Source organism: Aquila chrysaetos, chromosome 16, assembly GCF_900496995.4.
Source record: "Aquila chrysaetos chrysaetos chromosome 16, bAquChr1.4, whole genome shotgun sequence".
NCBI lineage: Eukaryota > Metazoa > Chordata > Aves > Accipitriformes > Accipitridae > Aquila > Aquila chrysaetos.
In genome coordinates, this window is record NC_044019.1 from 14,816,309 (window position 1) to 14,841,544 (window position 25,236).

Below are 25,236 nucleotides of genomic sequence, written 5' to 3' on the forward strand. Positions count from 1 at the left end.
GAAATGTAAAGCAATTTCCAGAAATGCTTCCTAGAAATGTAAAGCAACTAAAATCTCTGAAGTTTAGTTTTGCTGAAAGCATATTATGTCTCTAGTTAATTTTTTGTTTTTCCATTTAAGGTTGGAGAAGATCTAAGACAAGATATGTTGGCTTTACAAATGATTAAGATTATGGATAAGATTTGGCTGCAGGAGGGACTGGATCTACGAATGGTTATCTTCAAGTGTCTCTCAACTGGAAAAGATCGAGGTGCAAAACCAGATGCTGCCTATAATTTTGCTCCCCCACTTCAGTTTCTTGTCACGCTGACAGTGAAAAATTTCTATGCAGAGGCAGGCCCAAGAAACAGTGCAAGGCCAAAAGCCATCCATGCAAGCAACTTCAGTACTCAAGAGTATAGCAAGTTAAATTGTTCTGAATTTCCTGATGGCTGAGTTGCATTTAAATGTGTTTCTTCTCTTGAGTCCCAAGATTCTCGTGCGTTCTGTTGTCAATGAACAGTGGTGCAAACAAGTAAATACAATGATAAAAGCTAAGGTTTCTCTTGATGCCCTTACTGCAACACAAGAAAATAATGGTGCCATAGCAATCCTGATTCTGAAAGTTTAGTTACAGTGGAAGAAAGTATTTAAGTCTAAACTGAATTTCTAAAGTATTTGGAATCTACTGTAGTTGAGTCAGGGAGTATCATTCATGTACTGAAATGTGCAAAAAGAAGAAATAACACTCCCCCCCACACACTGTCCCCCAGGATTAGTGTCATATGCTGGTAAAAGTTTCTTGGCGATACGAGGCTGTCTTTTAGGTTGGAAACTAGGTCACAGAACTCTTAAGTCTGAGTGTAAAATACTGCCCTGCACCTTGAACATGCTTTTTGCTAGTTTTCACTAATTCTCTAGAGCTAGCCAATAGGAACCACAAGATCTTTAAGAGGATAAACAGTAACTTAAATATTTCTTCAGTCAGATGCTAGAACAGTGTGATGAAAACTCTTAAGTACATGGAAATGTTGGGAATTTAGGTTGGCAAAACTAAGCAAAATGCTTCTATTTATGTAAGACTTGCTTTTTAGAGAAACAGGTGGCTTTTCTTTTTACTTTGAACAGTGACTTGATCGCATAGCATGTTACATTTATTTTGTTGTTCCTGCTAATATTAGTATTCCTAAAGTATTTGAAGGATTAAAGTGGAAAAGAAAAAATGGATGTAAATTACAAATTTGCCTTTGCTCTTGCCAAGATAAAAGTAAAATTCTGTTAATCAAATGTTTTCCTTTAATGATTTAACTCTACAAGTATTTTTAGGAAACGGTATCTCCAAAATGAGGCCACATGTAAAGCCCATTGCCTTATTTCTGGGGCAACAGTCTGGTCTATTTTAATACTCGACAGCAGTTAAAGTTACTAGATTACTTAAGTGTCAGTGTATGAGAAATGTCAGCATCAAAATGTTTTGCAGTTATTGCTTATAGACCAATACTAGTTTATGTAGTAGAAAGTAATTATTCAAAGTATAATTTATATGTGCATTCTAGCAACTGTAAGTAATTGCAGTAAAGTAAGCATAGCTTGGATTGCTACGTGCGTTTCATGGTATGCTTTGTAATATAGTCTGTGCAAATGCTTAGTAGACTAATACCACTATTTTTACACCTAACTGGGTTTTGAAAGAAGCTAGTCTAAGATTATAAAATCCACTGTTGTCAAGAAAGTTTCTACTAAATAATGAAAATGCAGTTTAACTTAAGGAGATGGTTAAATACACTTTTTTATATTTTATATAAAGGCATGGTAGAGCTTGTTCCTGCTTCAGATACACTTAGAAAAATTCAAGTGGAATATGGAGTGACAGGTTCTTTTAAAGACAAGCCTCTGGCAGAATGGTTGCGAAAGTATAATCCTACAGAGGAGGAATATGAAAAGGTAACTTTTTTTAGTGGTGGTGTTTTTGAAGATTTTTAAAAGGTATAAGTACCATCTTATGAAAGAATACAGTTCTTACTCCAGATCTTCCATTGGAATTTTTGTTTTGTATCTTTAGGAAACTTAATTTTTTCCTATACTTGAAAAAGAACAAATAAAAATCCTTTATATAACTAAAAAGGAGCCAGATGGATTCTCAGGATTCACATCAGGAGTTTTTATTGGATATAGAAAAAATGTACTTCAGATTTAAAATGGGGAAGAATGGTGCTGCTCTTAGTTGTGGTTTAGGAGCAGTGGCCTCTTCTCATACAAACACATGGGATTCAAAAAATAAAATGTTTTCTTTTGGCTACAACACTGTTACAACACAATGGAAAAATTAGTCTTGTACCCTTTTCTCTGTTAACATACTTATTTTTTTTGTGATTTGTCTTCAACTCCTCTTTTCTTTTTATTTAAAAAACAAAACCATTTTTGCTGGAAAATGTGGTATCTAAAGATTTTTGCAAAGCAATCTGAAGAACACCATTTTGGAAGAAAGCAAATTTTAGGGCCTGTCTTGTCTGGCTTGGATTTTACACTTGTCAAGATTGACTGTTGAATGCATGAATGCTGTTTTCCCACTGATATCTGATCTCAATTCACTTTTTTTCTCTCCCTCCCAGGCTTCAGAAAACTTCATTTACTCTTGTGCAGGATGCTGTGTAGCTACTTACGTATTGGGAATTTGTGACCGCCACAATGATAACATAATGCTCCGAAACACAGGGCATATGTTTCACATTGACTTCGGAAAATTTTTGGGTCATGCGCAAATGTTTGGTAGCTTTAAAAGGTATTTTCTGTAGCTAAGCAATGTAGAGAATGAAGTGCTTTTTAGTATATTTTTATAAGGATTATAATTCTAAGCATTAACTTTTAAATTCCTATTATCTGCTGTTCTCATTATGAAGCCAATATCTTCCAATTTAACCACAGAGTTTCTAGAATGCATTCAAACTTACCCTTATAAAATAAATTTTGAGAAAGCTCCAGCTTCCTATTTCCATATTCTGATCTCTGGAACTGTTTTAAGTCAAAGCACATAGGCATAGCTTTCAAATAAAATTACTGTTCTAGCTACTAGTAGATTGAAGTAAGGAATTTGGTCTCCTAAACATAATTTAACTTCAGTGCTTCCAAACTGCATTCATTCCTTAAGAACTTGTGCTATACACACTTGGCAAATCTCAATGAGAATTTCTTTACAATAGTTAATGAGTGCCAAGTATTTTGGTACAGGAAAAGATTAATATAACTTTTTATTGATACTTGGGAGCCTTACATCTAACACAAATCTTAGTGTCATACTTTTCCAGGAATATTGGATAAAACTGTAGTGTAGTTTCACCTTTTTAGCTATGTTCACGTGATTATGTATTGCATGCTTAAGTTAACTTTACCAATGAATGAGAAATTGAGTGCCAGAACCTTTACGTCATCGGAATACCTGAGTGTGAAACAAATGAGAACAGACTCTGGCTCATAAAAACAGTTGTGAATGTCAATGTTACAGAAAAGCGTGAACAGCAAGTTTGTATTTACTACTCCTCTGTGTAGGGGAAGATAGTCTATGTCCAGGATAGAGGAGTTAATGTTTTAGTCAGGTAGTAATAGTCATTACATTTATTTTAGTGTGTTATGGCTTCCAGAAATGAGGGATGGAAAGCATTGTAGGGTAACCTGGCTGTAGGTCCTGTACCATGTGAATGTGTTGGGAATCTGAGATAGCACTAAGCAGCTGAACCCAACCCAAAAAATTAAATCAGCATTAAGGGATTATTTAATATCATTACCTTGGGGTGGGGATGCAGGGGAGGAGTAAGCACGTGACAAAGTGAATAGACCTTATAATTAACTTTATTAATTCTGTGCTTTTTGAACAGGGATCGAGCTCCTTTTGTGCTAACATCAGATATGGCTTATGTCATTAATGGTGGTGAAAAACCCACTATTCGCTTTCAGTTGTTTGTGGATCTCTGTTGTCAAGCTTACAATTTGATAAGAAAACATGCAAGCCTCTTCCTTAACCTACTTTCATTGGTAATAATTTTATTAAATTCAGTTGAAACTTGACAGATCTGTCACACTAAGTTGTATTCAAAGGCTATGCTTTTTATGCTGCAGAAACTCTTAATGGGTACTTTTAAAAGCCAGAAACATCAGATGTACTTTTTAGGAAGGTTGTCTTTGGAATTTTTTTAAGCTGTTTTACTACCTACCTGTTTCCTGAAAATTTAAAACTAAGATGATACCATAAATTACACTGCAAATTGTTTTTAACTGCTTATAATTCAGCAGAAATGGTGAATAACTGCTCATTATAAGTAATTGTTGGCTATCACTGTTAGTGTTTAGCAATGTAGTGCAGCCTCAAGTGAATTTGAGGGTCTAAGTTTTAATTATTTCAATGTAAAATCATACTAGGTTTATTGCATTAAAACTGTAAATTTTAATTTCTTGCAGATGCTTTCTTCTGGGTTACCAGAACTAAGTGGGGTTCAGGACTTGAAGTATGTCCAGGATGCTCTCCAGCCCCAAACAACAGATGCAGAAGCTACCATTTTCTTTACGAGGTACTAGATAAGTGAAAACTAAAATACCTCCCAGCATCATCCTTTTAATGGGAGCTTTCTCCTATGAAAAAATGTACTAAGGCTGTTCACAAACATGTCTGTAGAAGTTGAATAGTTACACTGTACAATCACAAAATATCAGTTAACCAGTGAACTACATAAATAAGATCAGTTTCGTGTAAGATTAATGCTTGTGCCAAAATACTTTGCCTTTAATAGTGACCTTGTGCAGAAAATTTGTTTGAAATACTGAAAGTAGATAATTCTGTCTGGCTGTTTGAGACTTGCATTTTGAATACATTCTAAATTGCTTAATAGCAGTGTATATGTTGGGAACCTTGTGATACATTCTAAAGAAGCTCTCTCTTTCAAGAAGTGCTTTTGCACAGTGGGGAGGGAGGGATGATGTTCCAGTGTAGCAAGTGGCGGTGTGTAATGTAGTGTAACTGAGTCGTTGCTATGAGTTACAAAATGTGTTATTGCACTTCATTTTAAATATATGGGAGAAACTGCAGTAGTATGCATGCAATTTAGAATCATAGAATAGTTTGGGTTGGAAGGGGCCTTTAAAGGTCATCTAGTCCAATCCCCCCTGCAATGAGCAGGAACATCTTCAACTCAATCAGGTTGCTCAGAGCCCCGTCCAACCTGACCTTGAATGTTTCCAGGGATGGGGCATCTACAACCTCTCTGGGCAACCTGTTCCAGTGTTTTACCACCCTCATTGTAAAAAAATTTCTTCCTTGTATCTAGTCTAAATTTACCCTCTCTTAGTTTAAAACCATTACCCCTGTGCTATTGCTACAGGTCCTGCTAAGTCTGTCCCCATCTTTCTTAGAAGCTGCCTTTAAGTACTGGAAGGCCACAATAAGGTCTCCCTGGACCCTCCTTTTCTCCAGGCTGAACAACTTCAACTCTTTCAGCCTTTCCTCATAGGAGAGGTGTTCCATCCCTCTGAGCATTTTTGTGGCCTTCCTCTGGACCTGCTCCAACAGGTCCATGTCCTTCCTGTGCTGAGGGCTCCAGAGCTGGATGCAGTACTCCAGGGGTTTTTTTTACCAACTTTGGAAAGCCTTCACTTCTTGGATAACAACCTATGCCAAAGTTTGGATACTGAATCTTCTATTAAATGCTGATATGATGCTATTTATATAGCCCATTGATCACATTTAGTTTAAAAACTGCTTCTCTGTCAGTAAGAAATTGTTTTTTATTTTTCTTAGACTTAAGTCTGATTCATTGGCAGAACCACTTCTGTCTTTTTGACATTATTTTTTCTTTTCTAGGTTGATTGAATCTAGTCTGGGAAGTGTTGCCACAAAGTTTAATTTCTTCATTCACAATTTGGCTCAGCTGCGTTTCTCAGGTCTACCTTCTAATGATGAACCCATCCTCTCATTTTCTGCTAAAACATATTCTCTTAAACAAGATGGCCGAATCAAACAAGTGTCTGTGTTTACATATCAGAAGAGATATAACCCAGATAAACATTATGTAAGTATGTGGAATCTGTTTCCACTCAGTGAAGATACTGTGCGTTTTCTTCCAACAAGATACATTCTCCTTCTTGCCCTAAGTTCAGTACTTAATCACAGAGAATTAGTCCAGGGAAACTTGCCTTGTTTAGCCTTAAGTAGCTAGCTTTGAGATAGACAATTAGGTTCCTTTTATTGACAGAGATTTAGTATATATGGCTATAGATACTTACTTGTTCAGTTAGGTACTAATGTCAGATTTAGGATGAGCTGAAGAGTTCTCTGAAGTTTGACTGCACTGACTATAGTGGGAGCCTAGAAACCTATGGCAATGTTGACACTCAAGACTGAGCCCCACTGTGAATGACTTGAAAGTAAACCCAAAATTGAAATCTAGATCTTCCTGGGAATGGGCCAGCTTGCTTACATCCTGGAGAAGAGAGTTGTATTGGCTCTGGCTGGGATGGAGTTATCTTTCTTCACAGCAGCCCACACAGTGCTGTGTTTTGGATGTTCAACTAAAACTATGTTGATAACATACCACTGGTTTGGCAGCTGCTGAACAGTGCTTGTGCAGTGTCAAGACTTTCATTTTTTCTTCTTCTTTGCCCCTGCCCCCGCCCCCCCCCGTGCAGTGAGTAGGCTGTGGGTGGGCAAGGAGTTGGGAAGGGACACAGCAGGGACAGCTGACTCAAACGGGCCAAAGAGATACTCTATAGCATATAATGTCATGCTCAGCAATAAAAACTGGGGGTAGAGCCAAGAAAGCAGGGGATGGGAGGGTGTTGTCTTCCAAAGTGGCTGTTGCTTGGGGACTGGCTGGGCATGGGTCTGCTTGTGGGAGGTGGTGAGAGATTGTCTTTGTGTCACCTCCCCTCCCAAGGACTGCCTTTATCTCAACCCATGGGTCATCTTGCTTTTGCTCTTATTCTCTTCCCTGTCCTGTTGATGACGGGTGGGAGTGAGAAAGCAGCTGTGTGGGTGCTTAGCTGCTGGCCAGGGTAAACCAGCCACAGGAGTGCTAGAGTACAGATTGGTATTTTTAGCATCCAATAATAGCCTTCAAAATGAAGACGCTTCTTGAGAAGGAGTAGTGTTGGTAGAGTTGATTTTAAAAAATGGGAATTTGAGTCATGTTTATGGGCTTATGTAGCTGCCTTCTGTAAAATAGCTCCTTCCTGAATAGGACTTAAGTCAAACACTCTCTGTTTTTGTTCTGACCTTCCATTAAAGTTGTATTTGCTCCTCCTAAGTAAAAGCATAATTTCCTGTATTAAAGTTGTGGTTTAACCCCAGCTGGCTGGCAACTAATCACCACACAGCCGCTCACTCACTGCTCCCCCCTACCCCTGGTGGGATGGGGAGGAGAATCAAAAAAAAGTGAAACTCGTGGGTTAAGATAAGAACTGTTTAATAATTGAAATAAAAAAAAAATAGTAATTGTAATGAAAAGGAAGATAAAAAGAAAGTGAAATATAACTCAAGAAAGACAACTGCACAATCCAGTTGCTCACCACCTGCTGACTGACACTCAGACAGTCCCCGAGCAGCAATCTGCCCCTCCCAGCCAACTCCCCCCAGTTTATATACTGGACCTGATGTTGTACGGAATACCCCTTTGGCTGGTTTGGGTCAGCTGCCCTGGCTGTGTCTCCTCCCAACATCTTGTGCCCCTCCAGCCTTCTTGCTGGCTGGACATGAGAAGCTGAAAAATTCTTGACTTAGTATAAACACTACTTAGCAACAACTGGAAACATCAGTGTTGTGTTATCAACATTATTCTCATACTAAATCCAAAACATAACACTGTACCAGCTACTATGAAGAAAATCTATCCCAGCCAAAACCAGGACATGCACCTACACTGCTAGCCAGTCTTGCTAGAGACAGCAAGTGTTAAAATTTGCCCTCAAGATTTTGATAGACCTGGGTTACACTTTAAGACTAGTGTTAATATTTGTATTCCTATGCAGATGTGCAACCATCTGCATTTTAGGTTGTTTGGTTTTCTTTTTATTTCTCTACTGCTGTTTGGCCTAGAATAGTCAGGTCAAGTTACATTTTCCTCAAATTGTTTAAAAAGTTAGCTATATTGATATATGCAAATGTACATCTCTTTCCAAGTTGTATTTGCTGTAAATGTGTTAATCTGGTAAGACACCAGCTAGGGAAGGTCGAACAAAGCTGAATAATGCTAGAATTGAAGAATAGCTTTGTACTGAATCACTATATTATAAATGTATTTGAGTACTCCTGGTCTAAGCCGAAACAGCCTCTTATCTTCCAGGAAACTGTTAAGATGATGTAGTCTCCTTCTGTCTAGATTTTTAAACCTCTTCCCAGTTGCACATTTTTTAAATACACATTTAACTCGTCTGCCCATAAAATGAGTCCACTGAATTGAATTTTCTGTGCAGTTTCTCAACCTTCATTTCCCTTTCATAATAATGTGACAAATTGCATCCTGGGACTGAACGCCCAGTATTTTTAAACATTCCTTTCGTGTAATGCAGTACACTTGCATCTGCCTACCAAATTATCACTTTAAAAGTGGAATGCTTTAGAATCTTGAGAGAATTAGATTGATAAAAAAATTAGGCATTAGTTTCCTCCATAGTTGACACCTGGAAAGTTTTGTGGTAGTTCTGGCCGCACAGATACATTTCTAGATGTAATCCTGCAATGATGTGTTAAAATTTTGTACACTGCTATATGGTAGGAATTTACAATGAGGCTTAAAAGGAAGAATGCGGACAGGTTAGTCTTTGCTACCTTTATCCCCCTGTCAGATTGGATCTATGTTATGGGAAGAGCACGTGATGTTACTTTGCGTTACAGTAGGACTACTTAGAATTCTAACTCTACTATAAAGTGCAAACACTGTTACTGGGATATGTATGCAGGAGAAGGATTACCATAGTAGAAAGAGTTAATTGTTAAGAAAATTATACTGTTAAGTCAGATCTATAATATTGTTACTACTTTTATCTTTGGTTTTTTGTGTTTTGGGCAGATCTATGTAGTGAGAGTTTTGAGAGAAGGGCAAGCTGAGCCAACGTTTGTCTTCCGAACATTTGATGAGTTTCAGGAGCTCCACAACAAACTTGGCATTCTCTTTCCTCTTTGGAAGTTACCAGGGTATGTTCTTAACTCACTCATCACTATTATAACAGAAGCAACAAAACTGCTCCCAGCTGGGTGGAGGAAGAAATAGCTTGAAATGGAGACAAAACTGCTGAGGGGCAAACTAGACCTCAAAGTTGGCAATTAAGGGAGAAAACTGTTGTCTGTAAGTTTTAAAGGGTGGAGCCAGAGGAGAAACTCAGTGTCTTTAGTCTGTGTGTCGTGTCACTTAGAACAATTACCTATAAATGTTTCCCTGCCTTTCTTTAATGTTGTTACCTATTAGCATGCTGTGTTTCCACTCATGATTGACATGAAAAGATGGATGTCAGCACTGCAGGATGGAAATGACAATGAAATCTAACTGTATGTACCCCAGAGAAATTAACTGAAAACTCTTATCTTGTTCTTCCCTTGTAGCTTTCCTAATAAGATGGTTCTGGGAAGAACACATATAAAAGATGTAGCAGCTAAAAGAAAAGTGGAGCTCAACAGCTATATACAGAGTCTGATGAACAGTTCTTCAGAGGTGGCAGAAGTGAGTTCAAATATCTTAAGCAAATCCAATGCAAGTTTTCGTACTTTGGTGCTTGTTAACACTTAAACTAATATGCAACATTTCTTCCAAATTTAGTGTGATCTTGTTTATACTTTTTTCCATCCATTACTTCGTGATGAAAAAGTGGAAGGAATAGATGGAATAGCCAGACCTACAGGTAGGTAATGTTTTGGGGTGGTGTTTATAAATCAGATGACTATAGTATGACACCTTCACAATGTGATTTTTTTTTTTTTTTTAATTTTTAATTAACTGTAGTTTTTTGTCATTGAAAACATTGCATCACTGTCTTTCCAAATGTGCCTGCATACAGTTTCAAGGAAATAAAAACATACCAAAAATTGCAACAATATATGTGATCACTTGGGCTTGCTTATAGCTTAACTAAATTATTCAAGTTTTTACTCTAAACCTCCAAGTTGGTTCTTACAAGAGAATGCAAAAACCTTTAAAGCCTATGGCCTTGCCTTCTTATTAGGGAACTAGAAATTAAGTCAGAAACTGAACTTGGTCTAAGGCTTGTATTTTTTCCCCCATATATAAGTCAGTATAGTACTGATGTAAATGTACAAATATTACAGAGGAAATAATTGTATATTTTTTTCAGATGCAAGTCCATCAAGTCCTACTTCGGGCAAAGTGGGAGGAGAAGTAAAGCTATCCATATCCTATAGAAATAGCACTCTATTTATCATGGTGATGCACATTAAAGACCTGGTAAGTAGAGATACTGAGCTCCCTGCCAAAAACTGTTCCCATTTTGTCAATTACCTTCTTGACTTAGACTGATGCAGGAATGGTGGAACTCTCTCTTCCTCCAAATTTTCTAACTGACAACTTAACTGCTGCATTTAGTTAGCTTGATTGCAAAGTCTAGATACTTGAAAATAAAAATTCAAATAGGTATGTACTAACTAGTTTTCTAACTTCTCTTGGTTTTGGATTGTAGGTTACAGAAGATGGTGCAGATCCAAATCCCTATGTAAAAACATACTTACTTCCAGATACGCACAAAACATCCAAACGCAAAACCAAAATCTCCCGGAAGACAAGAAATCCAACTTTCAATGAAATGGCAAGTTAAAATTTATGTGGTAACTCCCTATGGTTTGCTATTGTCTCTTATTCTAAGCAGTAATCAAAATATTGTCTAAAAAATCTGTGAAGATATATAAATGGAAAAGGAACTTGTTTGAAAAACTTTGTGCCCTGTTTAAAAAAAAACAAAACCAAACCAAACCCACCAAGACCCCAACAAACCCAAAACAAACAAAAAAAGAAAACCAAAACAACCACAACCCAAAAACCCCAAAGCAACTGAGTAGGTACATGTACTATTACAAATAAGCAGAAATTTCTCAGTCTGACTCTGAGGAATGATGGAGAGAAGGAAAGGAATCTTTAGTTTTAAGATCCCCCTGCCCTGGATTCACTTATTCATAATGTGGAGAAGAATGAATTCAGAAGTCTTGGCATGTAAATGGTACTTCCATCTAAAAACACTGGTCCTTTTAAACACTCAACATTGGGAGCACAAATTAAAATATGGCGGTACTTCAGCCCATTCTCTGAGAAACAGACATAGTGAGTGGTCATAATGTGCAGTTAAGACATCTGTCAGTGGCTAGGCAGTCAGAAGAAAGGGCAATCTGTAGCTTCCTTTGGATAACAAAGAAATTCTTGACTTCTTACCTTCTAGCTTGTGTACAGTGGATATAGCATGGAGACTCTGAAACAGAGAGAACTTCAGTTAAGCGTGCTCAGTGCAGAATCATTACGTGAGAACTTTTTCTTGGGTGGAATTACACTCTCACTAAAGGACTTCAACTTGAGCAAGGAGACTGTTAACTGGTATCGACTAACTGCTGTACCCTATCTGTGAACTCATTTCTACAACTGAGTAAGACCAGAATAATTGTATTCTCTTGTGCTTTGTGGATCTTCCTACTTGAAGATAACTTGTACATCTTAAGAGACTCTGGATTTCAACAGATATGTTGGACCAATGTTCATGTAGCCTAATTTGGAGGATTTCTAGAAAACCTGGTTTATGCTTATGCGAAGTTATCAAAGCATCATTGTAAATGTTTGAGTTGTGGGTAAAGGAAGGGGTTTTTAATCCATGAAAGTGAGATGAACAGTTTGACCATGCTGGTTGGTTAAACCATAGCTTAATCATTAGGCCTGTGGATATAGTCCATTTTTGCTTTTAATTTTTGTTACCTGTGTTGTCAGCCATGGCATGATGCTGGAGAACATCAAAGAAATGACGTGTCTTAGGATTACATTCCCACTTCTAACTAGACATCCCAGAAGCAGTGATGGCTAAAACTTTGGTGGCTTCACACACACCTGTAGAAATGGAGGTTGAAGGGCTGGAAAAATTTCTTAGCGTTGCATTTAATCCCAGATTCATGCTTCTCTAAGACTTACTGGAGTGCGTGCCAATAACAAAGTTGTACATAATGGTGCCTTATAATTCAAATGCTTCTCTTTTACCTCATTTCTGGTATTTAAATATGTATACATATTAACTTTCAGCTCCTTAAAAAGGGGAAACGTTCTCATATTTGATACCTTGCAGGTCCTACTGGAAGTCTTTTCCTGAGATGTGTTATTTTCAAATAACATCACTTACACTGATCTTCATAGTTAGTGCAACTTAGATAAATTTTTTTTCTACCCATGATCTCTAAAAATTGAATGAAGACTGGCTGAATGTGGTGCCATAGGAAACGTGCCCAGCTTCTCAGTGTTTTGAAATGTCTTAATTTCTAGAACTTTTAAATGCTGCAGTGATTAAATGTGGAACAGATTCAAACACTAAATCTGAAGTGGCATTTGCACCTGTACCTCCAGGTAAAGGATGGCCTCTAGTTAAAAAGCACAAGTGGTGGATGAATTGCAGGCCAGAAATGAGTTGCATTAACAGAGCTTTGAGAGAGGAACTTGGTCACTTTTTTTTTTTTTAACAGTTCACAGCAACACTGTTTCTCACTCCCAATAAGAGTTAATTCCACTAAAAATACTTTGTTCCAAGGAACATTGGATTTGAACTATATTGTGACAGTGGAGTACAAATGTCACTTACTATCTCCTGTTAATATCACTGGTTACTTAATTAGGTGCTTCTGCACTACAGCTGTAGCCTTTTTATTCACCTTACTCGGTGTTTAAGATGATTATGTTCTGTCTAAACAAAGCTATAAAGTTGCACACTTCAGTGCTAAGTCTTGGAGCAAGACAGACTATCACCACTGACTATGACTAGAGCAAAATTTTAAAGTGAAATATGCAACTATGAACAGAGACACAATATGGGGAAAGTCTTCTATATGCCCAACACTAAAAACTTATTTCATAATCTGATTTTCCTTCCCCTGCTACTGACCAATCTCCCTTCAGTACAGAAGAGAGAAGTGAACTTGAATCTCTTGGTGCCTAAAATTTTCACGGTCCAATTTTGTAGGAATTATTACAATTAAAAAGCTAAGAACATCCTGAATGTTAGAAACTGGGTTGATACTAATGGGCGCTAACAAATCCCAGTTTTATTAGGCATCTTCTGCATATTTTTCATATAAATATAGCCTGTAAATAATAAACTATATAACTAACTAGATAGATTTCCTGCTCACTTGATGCTTTTGAGACTTACTCCATTCCATCATTAGAATCACAAGTCACTTAAACACAGGAAAGTAGACTACTGTTTTTGTGAAACGTTCCATTGTGAAATAAAATGAAAGCAATATATACTGCCTTTTTTGCAGTTTGCTATTAAAGCACAGTGTCTTACAGCACAAAATACAAATAAACTAAAATCATTTAAAAAATGATTTGCAGTTTTAACAGTTGTCTGGACTCTGAAAAAAAAATTCATAGTACTGTATTATTGTTAGCACTTGTCCTGACTTCTGATTTAATCTTCTTCATAGCTTAACTCATTTTGTGCCTTTCCCTTCCTTTTCGAAATAGTCACTGGCTGAAGCTTTTTGTGGTCATGGATTTTGTCTATGGGATCTGGCCTTGGCCTCTCCTCACACATAGAGGAACAGCACCAAGTTTGCACCTCTTTGCACTATTCTCAATTAAAAAAAAAAAAAAATAAAAATTGTTGCAATAAGACTTTAATGTACTACATTAAAAAAAAAAAAAAAAAAGGATGTTAAAGAGGGCAATGCTCAGTTAGTGTGGAATTTACCAGTACACTAAGTAGCTTGAAAATGTAGTTTTAACAGCTTTTTATATCATGTTTAATGAAAAGAAAAGTATCTTTTATGCAACGTATGACCTGCAGCCAGAAATAAATTGTCTATACAAACCTTGTTTTGGTATTTCAGAGTAGCAGCTTGCGCTAAGACCTCTTCCTTTTCTCTATTAACCTAGAACTTTGCACTGAAATTTTTATTACTGCCTTTTTACGATCTACAGCTACCTGTCTCTGGAAGCATGTGCGATCTTTGATAACAGTTATTTTCTCGATTTTTACAGCTAGGGTTGTGTAGAACTCCCCATCAGCTGCCTTAACGCCAGGGCTCTCCTGAGCCCCCGCCGCCCCCCCTCCCTTCTGCTCCCCGCTCGGACACTGTGACCAAGATAGCGTTAGAGGTGATGAAATTCAGAGAGAGCAAATCGTTTGCCTCCCTTTGTCTATATATCTGTAAGAACCAAATACTTTAATTAAACGAGCTCGTGACTAAAGATGTACAATATTGCCCTCCGTCGTGCCCGCACCGAACGGGTTCTGTGTGACTCTGTAACTGTCCTGTGAGTACATTAAACGCTATTCTGGGGGAACAACAACAAAAAAAGTGTGCTGCTCTTCACTGTCCGCCGGGGGCGGCTGAGGCGGCGGCGGCGGGAGGGGGGGGGGGCGGGGCTCGCTGCCCGCCGCCGGTAACCGCCCTGACGGCGGGGCGCGCGCCGCCCCCCCGGCCCGCCAACCGCTCGCCAACGGCCCGCAGCGCTCGCTGATTGGCTGTCGGGCGGGGCGGGGCTGGGAGCGGGGACGCCCTTTCCTGCGGAAGTGGGGCGGGAAGGGCCGTCGCCTCGCCTGGCTCACTCTTTTCTGTGGCCGCCATCATGGGTCGCATGCACGCTCCCGGGTAAGTGGCCGCTGCGGGGGCCGGGGCTGGCTTATGGGGCCGTCTTGGGGCTGTTGTGGGTGCTAAAAGGGCGCCGCGGACGGGTGTGGGGGTAGGAAGGCTACTGCGGGAGCAATGCGGCGTGTGGTGCGTGGGGGGGGGGGGGAAGGCCGGCGGCTCTGGAGATATGGCGGCGGGTGTGGGAAAAGGCTCGGGCCGGTGCTGAGGTGCGGGTTCCTTTGGCCGGCCGCGGGAAGGGGCACGCTTGTGGCGCCCGGGCTCCTGTTCCCGGCGCTGTCCTGGCGCGGCCTGTACTGGTGGCGGCCCCGTCTCCAGGCGAGGAGGGAGGCCGCAGGCCTCGGCCGTGCAGGCTGGATACGGCCCCGTAGGAAACGCTGGTAGTAGGCCGCCTTGTAGCGGGGTCAGGGCTTGTAACTCGTCCGGCTCCGCTTAGCATGTGATCTGCTTCTTCTTCGCAGAAAGGGCTTGTCCCAGTCAGCCTTGCCCTACAGACGCAGCGTGCCGACGGTAAGTCGCTTCCTCGCCCCGCGCGTGCTTCGGCGGGCCCAGGCGGCTGCCTTGTGGCCTTCAGTGCAGGGTCCGGTTCCCGCAGTGCAGCTTAGCAGCGACCAGGAAAAGAAACAAAACCGAAGAGAGCTGTGATGTTTTGCGTCATCATTCGTAAATTTCGGCCTGATAAAATGCTGCTACCTTAGCCTGTGGTCTTTAGGATACCGAGAAACCAAGTATTGTTTCCTGGCCAGATGATTTGTTAAACAAAAAAGTCTCTTTTGCTCTTTGCACCTCCCTTTATTTAAGTGCTATTTCAGTTACTTTTATTCTGTATGCTCATAATTCCTAGAGGTTAAATTACTCTCTTCACACTCGAGTTTGGCCTTTGCTATTCTGGAGTAAACCGACTGTTTTCTAAACTATTTACAACAGTAATTTGCTGGTCAGAGCACTAACATAAGTAAATTCAGCGTGACCTTAGTTCATTCAGGGTACTTCCACTTGAAAGGCTTACCTGTCAGCTAAACGAGCAGCTGCTTAATCGGTCTTGCTTTGCAAGACTGTGTTTTGGAGGATCTATTTGTTGGCAGAAAGACCAGTTTGTGCTGCATGTGGAAAAGCATGTACTGAAAAACAGTTAAATGGAAACACGAGATTATTTCCTATTTTGTGCTTTAAAGTGATACAATTTAAAGTAAGATAACGTGAAGCTGCTTGAAGTACTGCTGATGGGTTAGGCAGTTTAATAATGATTAGGACGCTTAAATGTTATACTTGTTTTAAAAAACCCTGTGGGTTTTTTGCTTAGTTTTATTTGTATTCTGGTTTGGATTGTAGTCTATAGAGCACTTCCAAATATATTTTTAGCTCTGCTTTTCTGTTTCATACTGTGACAGTATTGAAAAGAAAAAAGGAGCTTCTGTAGCTTGTTGAAAGAGCAAGGATTACCTAGCTTGTTGGTGTTGTCTTCCCCTTAATAATCATGGAAGCAACGGCTCTGATTTTCACTAAGCTCTGTAGGTGCTTTACTAAGAGATGGCTAAATTATTCTCAATTTTGCTTTTCTGTCAAAGGCCCAGTTAAAGAGTCCCTTCCCAATGGCAGTGATTTTTTTCCTCTGTAAATTTGTATTCATGCTTCTGGTGTGGTAGTTAGAAGTAAACTGATGATAAAGCAGCTGGTAAAAAGGTTTCTATATCATTAGAAATACAATTTCAGTTCTTGATTGTTTTTTCAAGTATTACAAAGCATCTATTTCAACCATTTATAAAAAGCTTTCATATAGCTAGTCTATGACTCTGTATTAAGCAGTGTTCATCAGTGTGGTTTGTTTTTGTTTGTTTTTTTTTTCTAATTTTCTTTAGTGGCTGAAACTTACTTCTGATGATGTAAAGGAACAGATCTACAAGCTGGCAAAAAAAGGCCTGACTCCCTCGCAGATTGGTAAGGTTTACAAATCACTCCTAAATGGAGACGAAACACATTTTTTTGACTGTAATAATGTAATTGTTCCTTCAACCTATATTAGATAGCATGTGAAAAAAATACAGGTTTTCTGATGTACCTATGTATTCACTGTGTGGATACCACTAAAAAAGTAACATGTCTGATTCTTGAAAGAAGCATATTTGGTGAAATAGTTGAGTATTTTTTTTATTTTCTTTTTCCAAGCAGAAAATGTAAAGCATCTGTTTAATGTTATACCCTGTCCTTAGGAATGGCCACTAACAGATGTTATAGGGAAGTTTAGTCTAATATTGTAGCACTGAATGAGTTACCTGCCTAAATGTGATGGGTGGGTTAGTTGTCCGTTAAGCACTATCTGATAAAGTGTTGCAGCTTTGCTAAGTTGTATTTTGCTCACTGATTTTCTACTATTTGTTCACAGTTTCCAGCAGAAAGGTTTTTAATTTAGAGAAGACCTTTTTTGGATATCTTGTAACTGTAATGTTGGTTTCACAAGATTTGTTTGTATAAGGTTTTTCTTTTCATTGTGAGATGTAAATGTTTGTTTCAGGTGTGATCCTGAGGGATTCCCATGGTGTTGCCCAGGTTCGCTTTGTTACTGGCAACAAAATTTTGAGAATCCTTAAATCGAAGGGACTGGCCCCAGACCTTCCAGAGGATCTTTATCACTTGATTAAGAAAGCTGTTGCTGTTCGCAAACATCTTGAGAGAAACAGAAAGGTGAGTGCTAATTTAAGCAGATAACTCTCTATGTTTGTTTTTTCAAATAATACAGTAGTTTATTTACAACTTGACAGAGCAAAAGAGTCTTAGTGTACTTCTTGTTAGCCACCCCCTTTGAGTAAACTTAGGGGTTTGAGGAGGCATTTTGATAAAGGAGAATGGTCTTTGTCCATGAAAAGGATCTTAAAAGCATTGCTTAAACCATGTATTTCTGGTCCTGTTCTGATTTTACTGGATTCATCAGGCTTTGGTAATGGGAATGCAGAGTTTGTAGAAGTAGCTGTAGATTTTTTTACTTCATTAAAGCTCGTCTGGATTGTACATCATTGAGAAGTCAAAGTAGTGCTTGGTTGTAATGTCACTTTCTTTTTAAGGATAAAGATGCCAAGTTCCGCCTGATTCTGATTGAAAGCAGAATCCATAGGCTGGCTCGCTACTACAAAACTAAGAGAGTGCTGCCACCCAATTGGAAGTAGTAAGTCTTCTTCTACATTGCTATTTTCACTGAAGTCTTGTAGGTTTTGTAAACAATATACTGGGGCTGTTATTGAAAGGGTGAAGAGTGCATTATGATCAGGCATATAGATAAACCATGCAGCAAAGAACAGGTGTCTTCATAAATATTAACTGATAAATTATTGAAACATTGCTGGGTAAAATGACTGTCATAACACTTAGAAAAAACTCAACGAATGAAGTCACTACCTTCTAGGTAACTTTTATAACACCTTATTCAAACTGCAGTCTATGTTCTCAGGTACTTTTATAGTTCATGTTATTTTCAAAATTTATTGAGAAATGGCTTAGTAGCTGTGGCAAAAATGAAAGTAATTTGTAGTTTTCTCTAGGAAAATTTAGCCAACATAGGAGAATTCCCATAGATGTTAGGGTTAGCTTCTCTTTTTCTGAAAAGACTCAGGTGCAGCTGGACAGGTTTTCCAGTGTACAGTTTTGTGCTGTTATCCTGGTATTTGTATTTTAAAAGGAAGAGTGAAATCTTTATGCCATAAAAATTTTAAACAGGTAGTGATTAAGCTCAGGACTGGTAGTTAAAGCTTTGAACTGAAGCAGTATTTTTGACTAGTTTGAAAAACTGCCTTTGCATTTAATATTTCTCTCTTTCTCTTTCTTCTCTCTTTTTAGTGAATCATCGACAGCTTCTGCCCTGGTCGCATAAGAGCTGGCTTTGACTTACCAAAAGAATAAATTTTCATTAACTAAGTTTGTGTTGTCTCTAAATGGTTGGTGTCTTAGAAACTTCTGCTTGTTTCAGGAAGCTGCATGTAAATGGGAAGTTTTCAGTGTGGAGCAGACATGTGGCCATGGTTTCCATATTGCTGTCCTACAGTATCAAATCTGGGTAGTGGTTGTTGCTGTTCTGTACCAGCTGTACAGTTTGTGTCGGTGCTTAAAACTGTTTTTTTTAATCTGGTAGCCTCTAGTTAAGCGACCTAGTCATTCACAGCAAATCTATTTTATTCATGTGGGGCTGTGCCTCTGTGTGTCCTGCAGGAAGAACTGGGGAAGAAAACAATGACAGGAGGAAGAATTGGAAATTTAGAAAATACAGAAGGGAATGGGGCGGGGCGGGGGGGTGGAACGACAAAACTGGAGAGGTTGTTTAGTTCCTTGCAGGTAACATGGATCTTTTCCTTGTGTAGAAAGCTTAAGCAGACCTCAACCAGTTCCTGACAGTAACTGTTGCTGTCATTTGTAAGTAATTTTAAGAATCTTTGAGATTTTGGTAAATACAGATAAGAATTTAGCTCTCCTCAGGTGTTACATTTTTACTGAGGTAGAAGTGTGGAGAACAGACTGATAGCTTTTTCCTTTTTTAGGAGAAAATTATAAATGGAGTTATTCTGAGCTGTTGTGACTTGCTTCTAAGCCTTGGTGCATTATGTAACTTTTGCCATATTAAAAAGCTAAGTAAATTTAAATAAGCCCTAATGTTTTTGTAAAGTGTAGTAGCTACTTTCTAGATCATAGTCAGTGCAACCTGGTAACTTCTGGGTTTAGTTTTGCAGAAGGACAGGATTTCTCTGCACTGATTATGAAGCTAAATATAGACTTGTGATTAAGAGTTTTAAAAGAAAAGCACTGCATTCCAGTTGAACTCTGAAGTGCTCTTGTCTGGTCCATCTTAAAAGTTAAATTACCAGCCTCCATATGCTGTCAAAATACTTGGTTTTGTTTCTGAAAGCTGCTGGTGATTACTTGCCAGGCTGTCACATTGATAATTAAGTGTTCTGGGATGTAGATGCAATAAACCACTTTCATGATACCAAAAAAAAAAAAAAAAAAAAAGTTGCTGTGAGTCTTTGAGGTTGGAGGTACTGCCAACTGAAAAAGCACATGGGACACTTCAGTACTCATTCTTCTGAAACAGCTATATGTAAATAATGAAAGTACCAGCAGATGGCACTTTGAAACATTAGGTTTTTAAAAGTTACATATTGCAAATAGTGCCACCTAGAGATCAAGTATCAGGGCTGACCGTGCAAGCTATTGAATAGATGACAGATGTGCCAACTGATAGATGGTTTTCAGCACAGCTGTGTTGAAGTTTACACAATTCTTGTGTATTTCCTGCTTCTGGGGTGTTTTGGTCCGAACACATTCTGTACTGTGTCTTCTCTGGCACTAGTTGGCTAGAAGGGCTGAAAGCAAGCTGTGCTGTACCCCCGGGGCATTTCGCCCATCCAGAGGTGCTGAAAGATGCTGACCTTGCCAGAAGAAGGAGGAAGGGCAGGGATTGTTACAGTGATGGGAATGGAGGAGATGGGGAGTACCATGTAAATAATTGCATTGTGGTGTACCATCAGGAATGAAAATTAGCCAGGGACAGATCCTGGGCTTGCACTAAGATTAGATCCAGGTGTTGAAGGTACTCCTGAGGATAGAGAGGTACACCATATTTACTGCCTGTAGAATTTGGCAATCTCTTGCTGAAGAATGGTAATGGTATTGTGATGGTACTGTTAACGCACATATATTTTTCTACTAACGCTGCTCAAAATCATATAGGCTAGCTTAAGCTGTCTGTTCTCATTAGGATTGTCAGTCCCTTACCCCTTTGATTACCAAAGAGGTACGCCATCAGTCCAACTCATTTGTCCCAGGGCACGCAGGTTGTCTGCTCAGCATCTGGTATGCCGCAGGGCAACGGGTGCCTGGCCAGGTGTGGGAACAGTGGAGCCACGGCACTGGCAGAGGTAAATCCTCCCTGGCAAGTGGACCCCTACAAAGCAGGATACTGAGTAACACATACGGAGGACGTGGTGCTACAGCGTGTCTGAAGAGAGGAGTGTGGGACCAGGAGGAGTGTGGTCCTGTGGAAGCATCAGGTACATTTACCATTTGGGGCTGTGGTGGAGGACTGTGTCTGGGAGAGGGTGAAATTCTCTCAGGTAGTCTCCTAAGTCTGCTACTGTGTTAGCCGAGCACCAGGAGTGCCCCAGGCAGCTCGGGACTTGTGATCCAGCTGCCCAGGTACAGTACAGGTTGTGGCTGTCCGGGAGAGTTGGTGGAGTCTTTCCTGCTGCTCTGGGTAAAGGTGCTATAACTTCCCTTGGCTGGAGAGATGTGATAATGGGAATAAATTCAGATCTGCGAATAGTTGCCCCAAATTAGTTCTTTTTAAGAACCAGCACAAACTGTCTCTGCCCCATGGTTGTCTTCAGGCACCACCCTGCTTTCCCTCTCATCAGCAATCTGGGGTGTTCTGCAGGCTTTGGGCCCCACTGCCCTCTTGCTTTCTCCCATCGCAACGTCTTGTCCCTATGGTTTCTGTTGCTTTGCCTTAACCGTCAGAAGCTATGTTCCCATTTCTGCCTCATTCCCAGCAGCCTTTTATGAATTTCCAGTGCTGCCTTTTCCTTCTGCAGTATTTTTTGCTCTCCCCAGCAAGTACAAATCTGAGCAATTCCCGCCCCCCCCATCCCATTGTGAGCTTTTTCCTGCGTTGTGCCAGGGCACACATCAGAAAGGAGCTCAGTGTCCCCCACTTCCAGCTCTTGGCCCCTCTGGTGCAGCGAAGCCTGCCCTTCCCTCTGCAGAGCGGTGCAGCCACAGGGCCTCTGCCTCCACAGCGAGCTGCGGTACGTGGGTGTCCCTTGGCAGCCACGTGGGCACGCTGTGCTTTGCTGCTCCATGCCAGGCTTGTTCGCGTGGCAAGTCTGGTTCACGGAAGCCTCCCGCTAGACTTCAGCGCTTGCCAGCTCTGCAGCTCTTCCAGGGCTGTGGGGTGCGTGGCAGAGGCTGCTTCCCTTTGGCTCATAAACAGCTGGTTTGGAAGGCTGGCTGCTGAGGCACCCTTTCCTCTTGCAGAGCCCCTGGTAGCCGTGGTTGTCTGCCATTCCCCGGGAAGGTCCGTTGTAGGGTTTTAGGAAGAACGCTGATTCTTGCAGTCACTGCTGGGTCGCTGAGGGTGGTAAGGAAAGAACTGGTTTCCTTCGGGTCTGAAGCATTGAGTTCTCCATTGGATGTGGCACAGGGAGATAGGACAAGGGCATTCTTTGGGTTACAGGTGGCTTTTTTCCATGCAGATTCCCAGTCCTTTATAATCCATGGGGTTTTTTGGGAGCATGAAGGCCATCCCTCTTGCCTTCCTTCAGCCTAGGCCTGCACCCTCTCCCTGTCCCCCCCAGGTTTCTGCGCTCTAAGTGTTGGCCCTGACACTTTTGGCTGTGTGTCTGAGTTTCTGTTAAAGAAATTTCCCCCTTTGTTTGCAAATCAGTCAAGCCAGTTTTCTTTCGTTCCTTTAGCTTACCCTGATTTGAGTCAGCTAGGGCACCATTCAAATGTGTGAACACGACATGTTTTCTTTACTTCTGCAGTGCATCCTGGAATGGTAAGTCCAGAAAGGGGAGTATTTATTCCTATGGTTAAATCAGTAGGTGATTGGTGCCATGCACGGTTTCTACCTTCATTTTTGGGAAGAGTTTGAGAGGTGACTGTTGAGTATGGGAAAGATTAACCCTGACGGGTATTTAAGGGAAAGCTTTGATTCAGTCATGTCCAGAGGACATTTTGAGCACTAGGTATCTGTTCGTTCTGAAGGATTTTGCGGTGTGCAGCTGGGTCACTCGTGGAGGTAGATAAACCATCTTTTACCTCTGTGAATTTTTCTAATCAATGGTTCCTGTTTACAAGTACTTCTGTGAAAAATAAGAAAGTTCTAGTAATTTATTTCGAGTAAGGAAACACCAGTTATTCTTCTGGTAAGTCATTACCACCGCTAGAAACCTTTTCTCTAGCTGAAAAGGGCAAAAAAAAAGTCAACCAAGCCAAAGTAGTAACAATCAGAAAAGGCAAGAAATTATTTGGATTTATAAATGTGTAGCTGCAAGTATATGCTTTCCTGCTTTTTCTGGAAAACAGCTTCTAAAGTGTGTTTTCAATTGCCTTTTCTGCCAGTAAGCTTTTTACAGTTTTCAACTCAAAATCATTGCAAGCCAGTTAATCCCAAGTAGCAAAATGTAAATGAAACGTGCTCTGATTTTTCGGAGCGAAGGTTTGTGTGTCACTTTCTTCCACTGTTTCCAGTGTCACTTACAGACCGTGAAAAACAGTGTCGTTAAAAAGCAGTGCACGTGTTTCTCAGGACTCAAGGGCCGGTTTCTTTCCCCGTTCCCATTTAAGTAAAGAGCGGTAGGGCCCGCTGAATTCACCAAAGGCAGGCTTGGTCCTCCCATAGCTCTGAGATAGCTGGTGTTTCTGGCTTAGGCCAATGCAGCTTCACTTTCGTGCAGTTGTTTTGTTTCCTTTTCAATGCTGGGATCAAACTAGTGAAAAAATGTGCGCTGTTGCTGGGAAGTCCCTTCAATAACTGCATCATTTGCATGACAATATGTCGTGGTGTCCTGGTAACCTCCCTCTGCCAGCACATACCTTGGCAACAGGACATGCTTCAGCAATGTTCCCTGCACAAATGGGATGTCTGTGAATGTCCTTTTCTTGCTTCCCAAGGATTTCTGGACATACTTGCAGTTGGATAAATGAAGGCTTCCTTCTTTCCTCTCCACCCTCTTCTGCTTTGGGGATAAATTTTACTCTGGTTAGAAATCTATAACCCTCGTAATGAACAGTGTTGCTGACTAGTGTGAGTTCTTTCCTGTCGCCACAGGATTTATTAAAGACATTAACCAGCACAGACGCAGTAACTGGAGCTGAATCAATATAAAAGGTTAATGGCATAGCAATATGTATTGGATATGACGATAAACGGTAGCGTCCTACAGGGCTTGGTCACTACAGAAGAAGTACTACTGGCAGTTCATTTCTGGAGGCTTGCTCGGTGTTTAGGACAAAAGGAGGTGAAGTACAGCCTGTTACATCGACCCCTGAGCTTGAGACACTGTGTGGCAAGTAATTATGTTGGCTGTGCCCGAGGCAAGAGGTGTACCACATTAAAAGATCACCTGAGTTTTCTAGCGAGTGCTGGTTTTACAGGCTAATATTTTATTCCCTTTGAGGCTACTCGCTCAAGACCCCCTTTCAGGTCAGAATTTTCCTTCTTCAGAGCCAGGAAGGGACTTTCAAGTTTAGTGCAGCTGTCAGGGATCAATCTCTTTTACAGCTCCTTCAAGTTCTTTATGATGCAGATGAATGATTTCCGTAGATCCTGAGCCCTGTGTTACGCCAGAGCAGGACGAGGGTGGCTGGTGTTTTGAACTGTAGAATCTGTTGACTGGCTGGGTGAAATAACCAGTGACAGCCATTAAAAATTAAGCAGGTTAAATGAACCTGGGAAGGATCCAAATCTCAGAGGATCAGTTCTGATGGCAAAGGCATTTGAGATTTGCAAGAAGGGGGGTGGAAACATCTCTCAGTATAATATATGTTAGTGGACACTGGGGCACACCAAAAGCTATTGTGAAATACAGGCTGTAAAAGAACTCGTTTCTTTGTGAGTTTTTTTTCTGGTGGTTTTTGTTTGGTTGGTTTGGTTTTTTGTTTTTATGGAAAAACCATCACATCTTCCTTTTCCTTAAAATAAGGTCCATTCCATCTTGCTCAGCTCTGCTGGTCTTGGCAAAACTAGGACTATAAATTGATAAATTTTCAGAAACTGCTGATACAGCAATACCTATCTTTTGTATTGGGTATTCCATTTACAGCTCGAACTCATGCTACAGATAACTCTTTAGACTTCACTTCAGTAGTTATTCCTGATAAGTTTCTTCAGCAGCAGAATCAGGTCTGGCTTCTCTTTTGTTTTGGTATTCTGCAATTAAGCCACACTGTATCTGGAAAGCAATACAAGAATAATACTTAAAAATAGTATTTAGCTGGTTTCAACCAAGCTAGGATCTCAAAAACATATATGATTAACAAATAAAGCCCTTACTAACAAATAACATTCCTGTGATGTGCAGGGAGGTGACTCAGTGTTTCAGTGGCCCCGAATTCCAAGTAGTACTATACTTGTGAGTGTTGTGTAATGACCTAGGAATAGACAGCTCCTGGAGAAAGTGTTTTGCTTTCTGGAATTCACCAAGTGTGAGTGTTGCAACTTCGATGCTGCAGGAACACCATTTCACTGATGTCTAGTTCTTAGTACTTCTGACCCATAAATCTCAGTGGTTTATGTGAGAATAGACTATCCCCCACCCTGTCCGGGCAGACAGAGGCATAAAACAGTGAAATAGCTTGCCTGGGGCTGTAGGAGAGCTAGGCATGGAGCTCTGATGTCCTAAATCCCAGCCCTGTGTCCTATCTGTGAGCCTGTAATACAGTGACACTTT

The 25,236-nt window shown here is 40.3% G+C and overlaps 2 protein-coding genes across 5 annotated transcripts in view; both read left to right on the forward strand.

Annotated features, from left to right (window-relative positions):
* Positions 1 to 13,871, forward strand: part of PIK3C2A (phosphatidylinositol-4-phosphate 3-kinase catalytic subunit type 2 alpha) — a 76,592-nt gene extending 62,721 nt beyond the window's left edge. For all 4 annotated transcript variants that reach the window (XM_041129251.1, XM_030039072.2, XM_030039078.2 and 1 more), the window contains 12 exons: positions 121 to 250; positions 1,787 to 1,923; positions 2,592 to 2,761; positions 3,852 to 4,008; positions 4,432 to 4,541; positions 5,828 to 6,035; positions 9,030 to 9,154; positions 9,560 to 9,677; positions 9,774 to 9,855; positions 10,306 to 10,415; positions 10,648 to 10,773; positions 11,398 to 13,871. In XM_041129251.1, the coding sequence (XP_040985185.1) occupies positions 121 to 250; positions 1,787 to 1,923; positions 2,592 to 2,761; positions 3,852 to 4,008; positions 4,432 to 4,541; positions 5,828 to 6,035; positions 9,030 to 9,154; positions 9,560 to 9,677; positions 9,774 to 9,855; positions 10,306 to 10,415; positions 10,648 to 10,773; positions 11,398 to 11,580 (1,656 nt within the window). In that variant the 3' untranslated portion in view covers positions 11,581 to 13,871. The remainder of the gene's footprint in view (positions 1 to 120; positions 251 to 1,786; positions 1,924 to 2,591; positions 2,762 to 3,851; positions 4,009 to 4,431; positions 4,542 to 5,827; positions 6,036 to 9,029; positions 9,155 to 9,559; positions 9,678 to 9,773; positions 9,856 to 10,305; positions 10,416 to 10,647; positions 10,774 to 11,397) is intronic.
* Positions 13,872 to 14,675: 804 nt separating this feature from the next.
* RPS13 (ribosomal protein S13) lies at positions 14,676 to 18,709 on the forward strand. The gene is made up of 6 exons (XM_030039080.2): positions 14,676 to 14,806; positions 15,265 to 15,313; positions 16,663 to 16,741; positions 17,316 to 17,485; positions 17,863 to 17,963; positions 18,632 to 18,709. Exons 1-6 carry the CDS (start codon positions 14,784 to 14,786, stop codon positions 18,663 to 18,665), a joined length of 456 nt encoding a protein of 151 aa, XP_029894940.1. The 5' UTR covers positions 14,676 to 14,783; the 3' UTR covers positions 18,666 to 18,709.
* Positions 18,710 to 25,236: the final 6,527 nt, after the last annotated feature.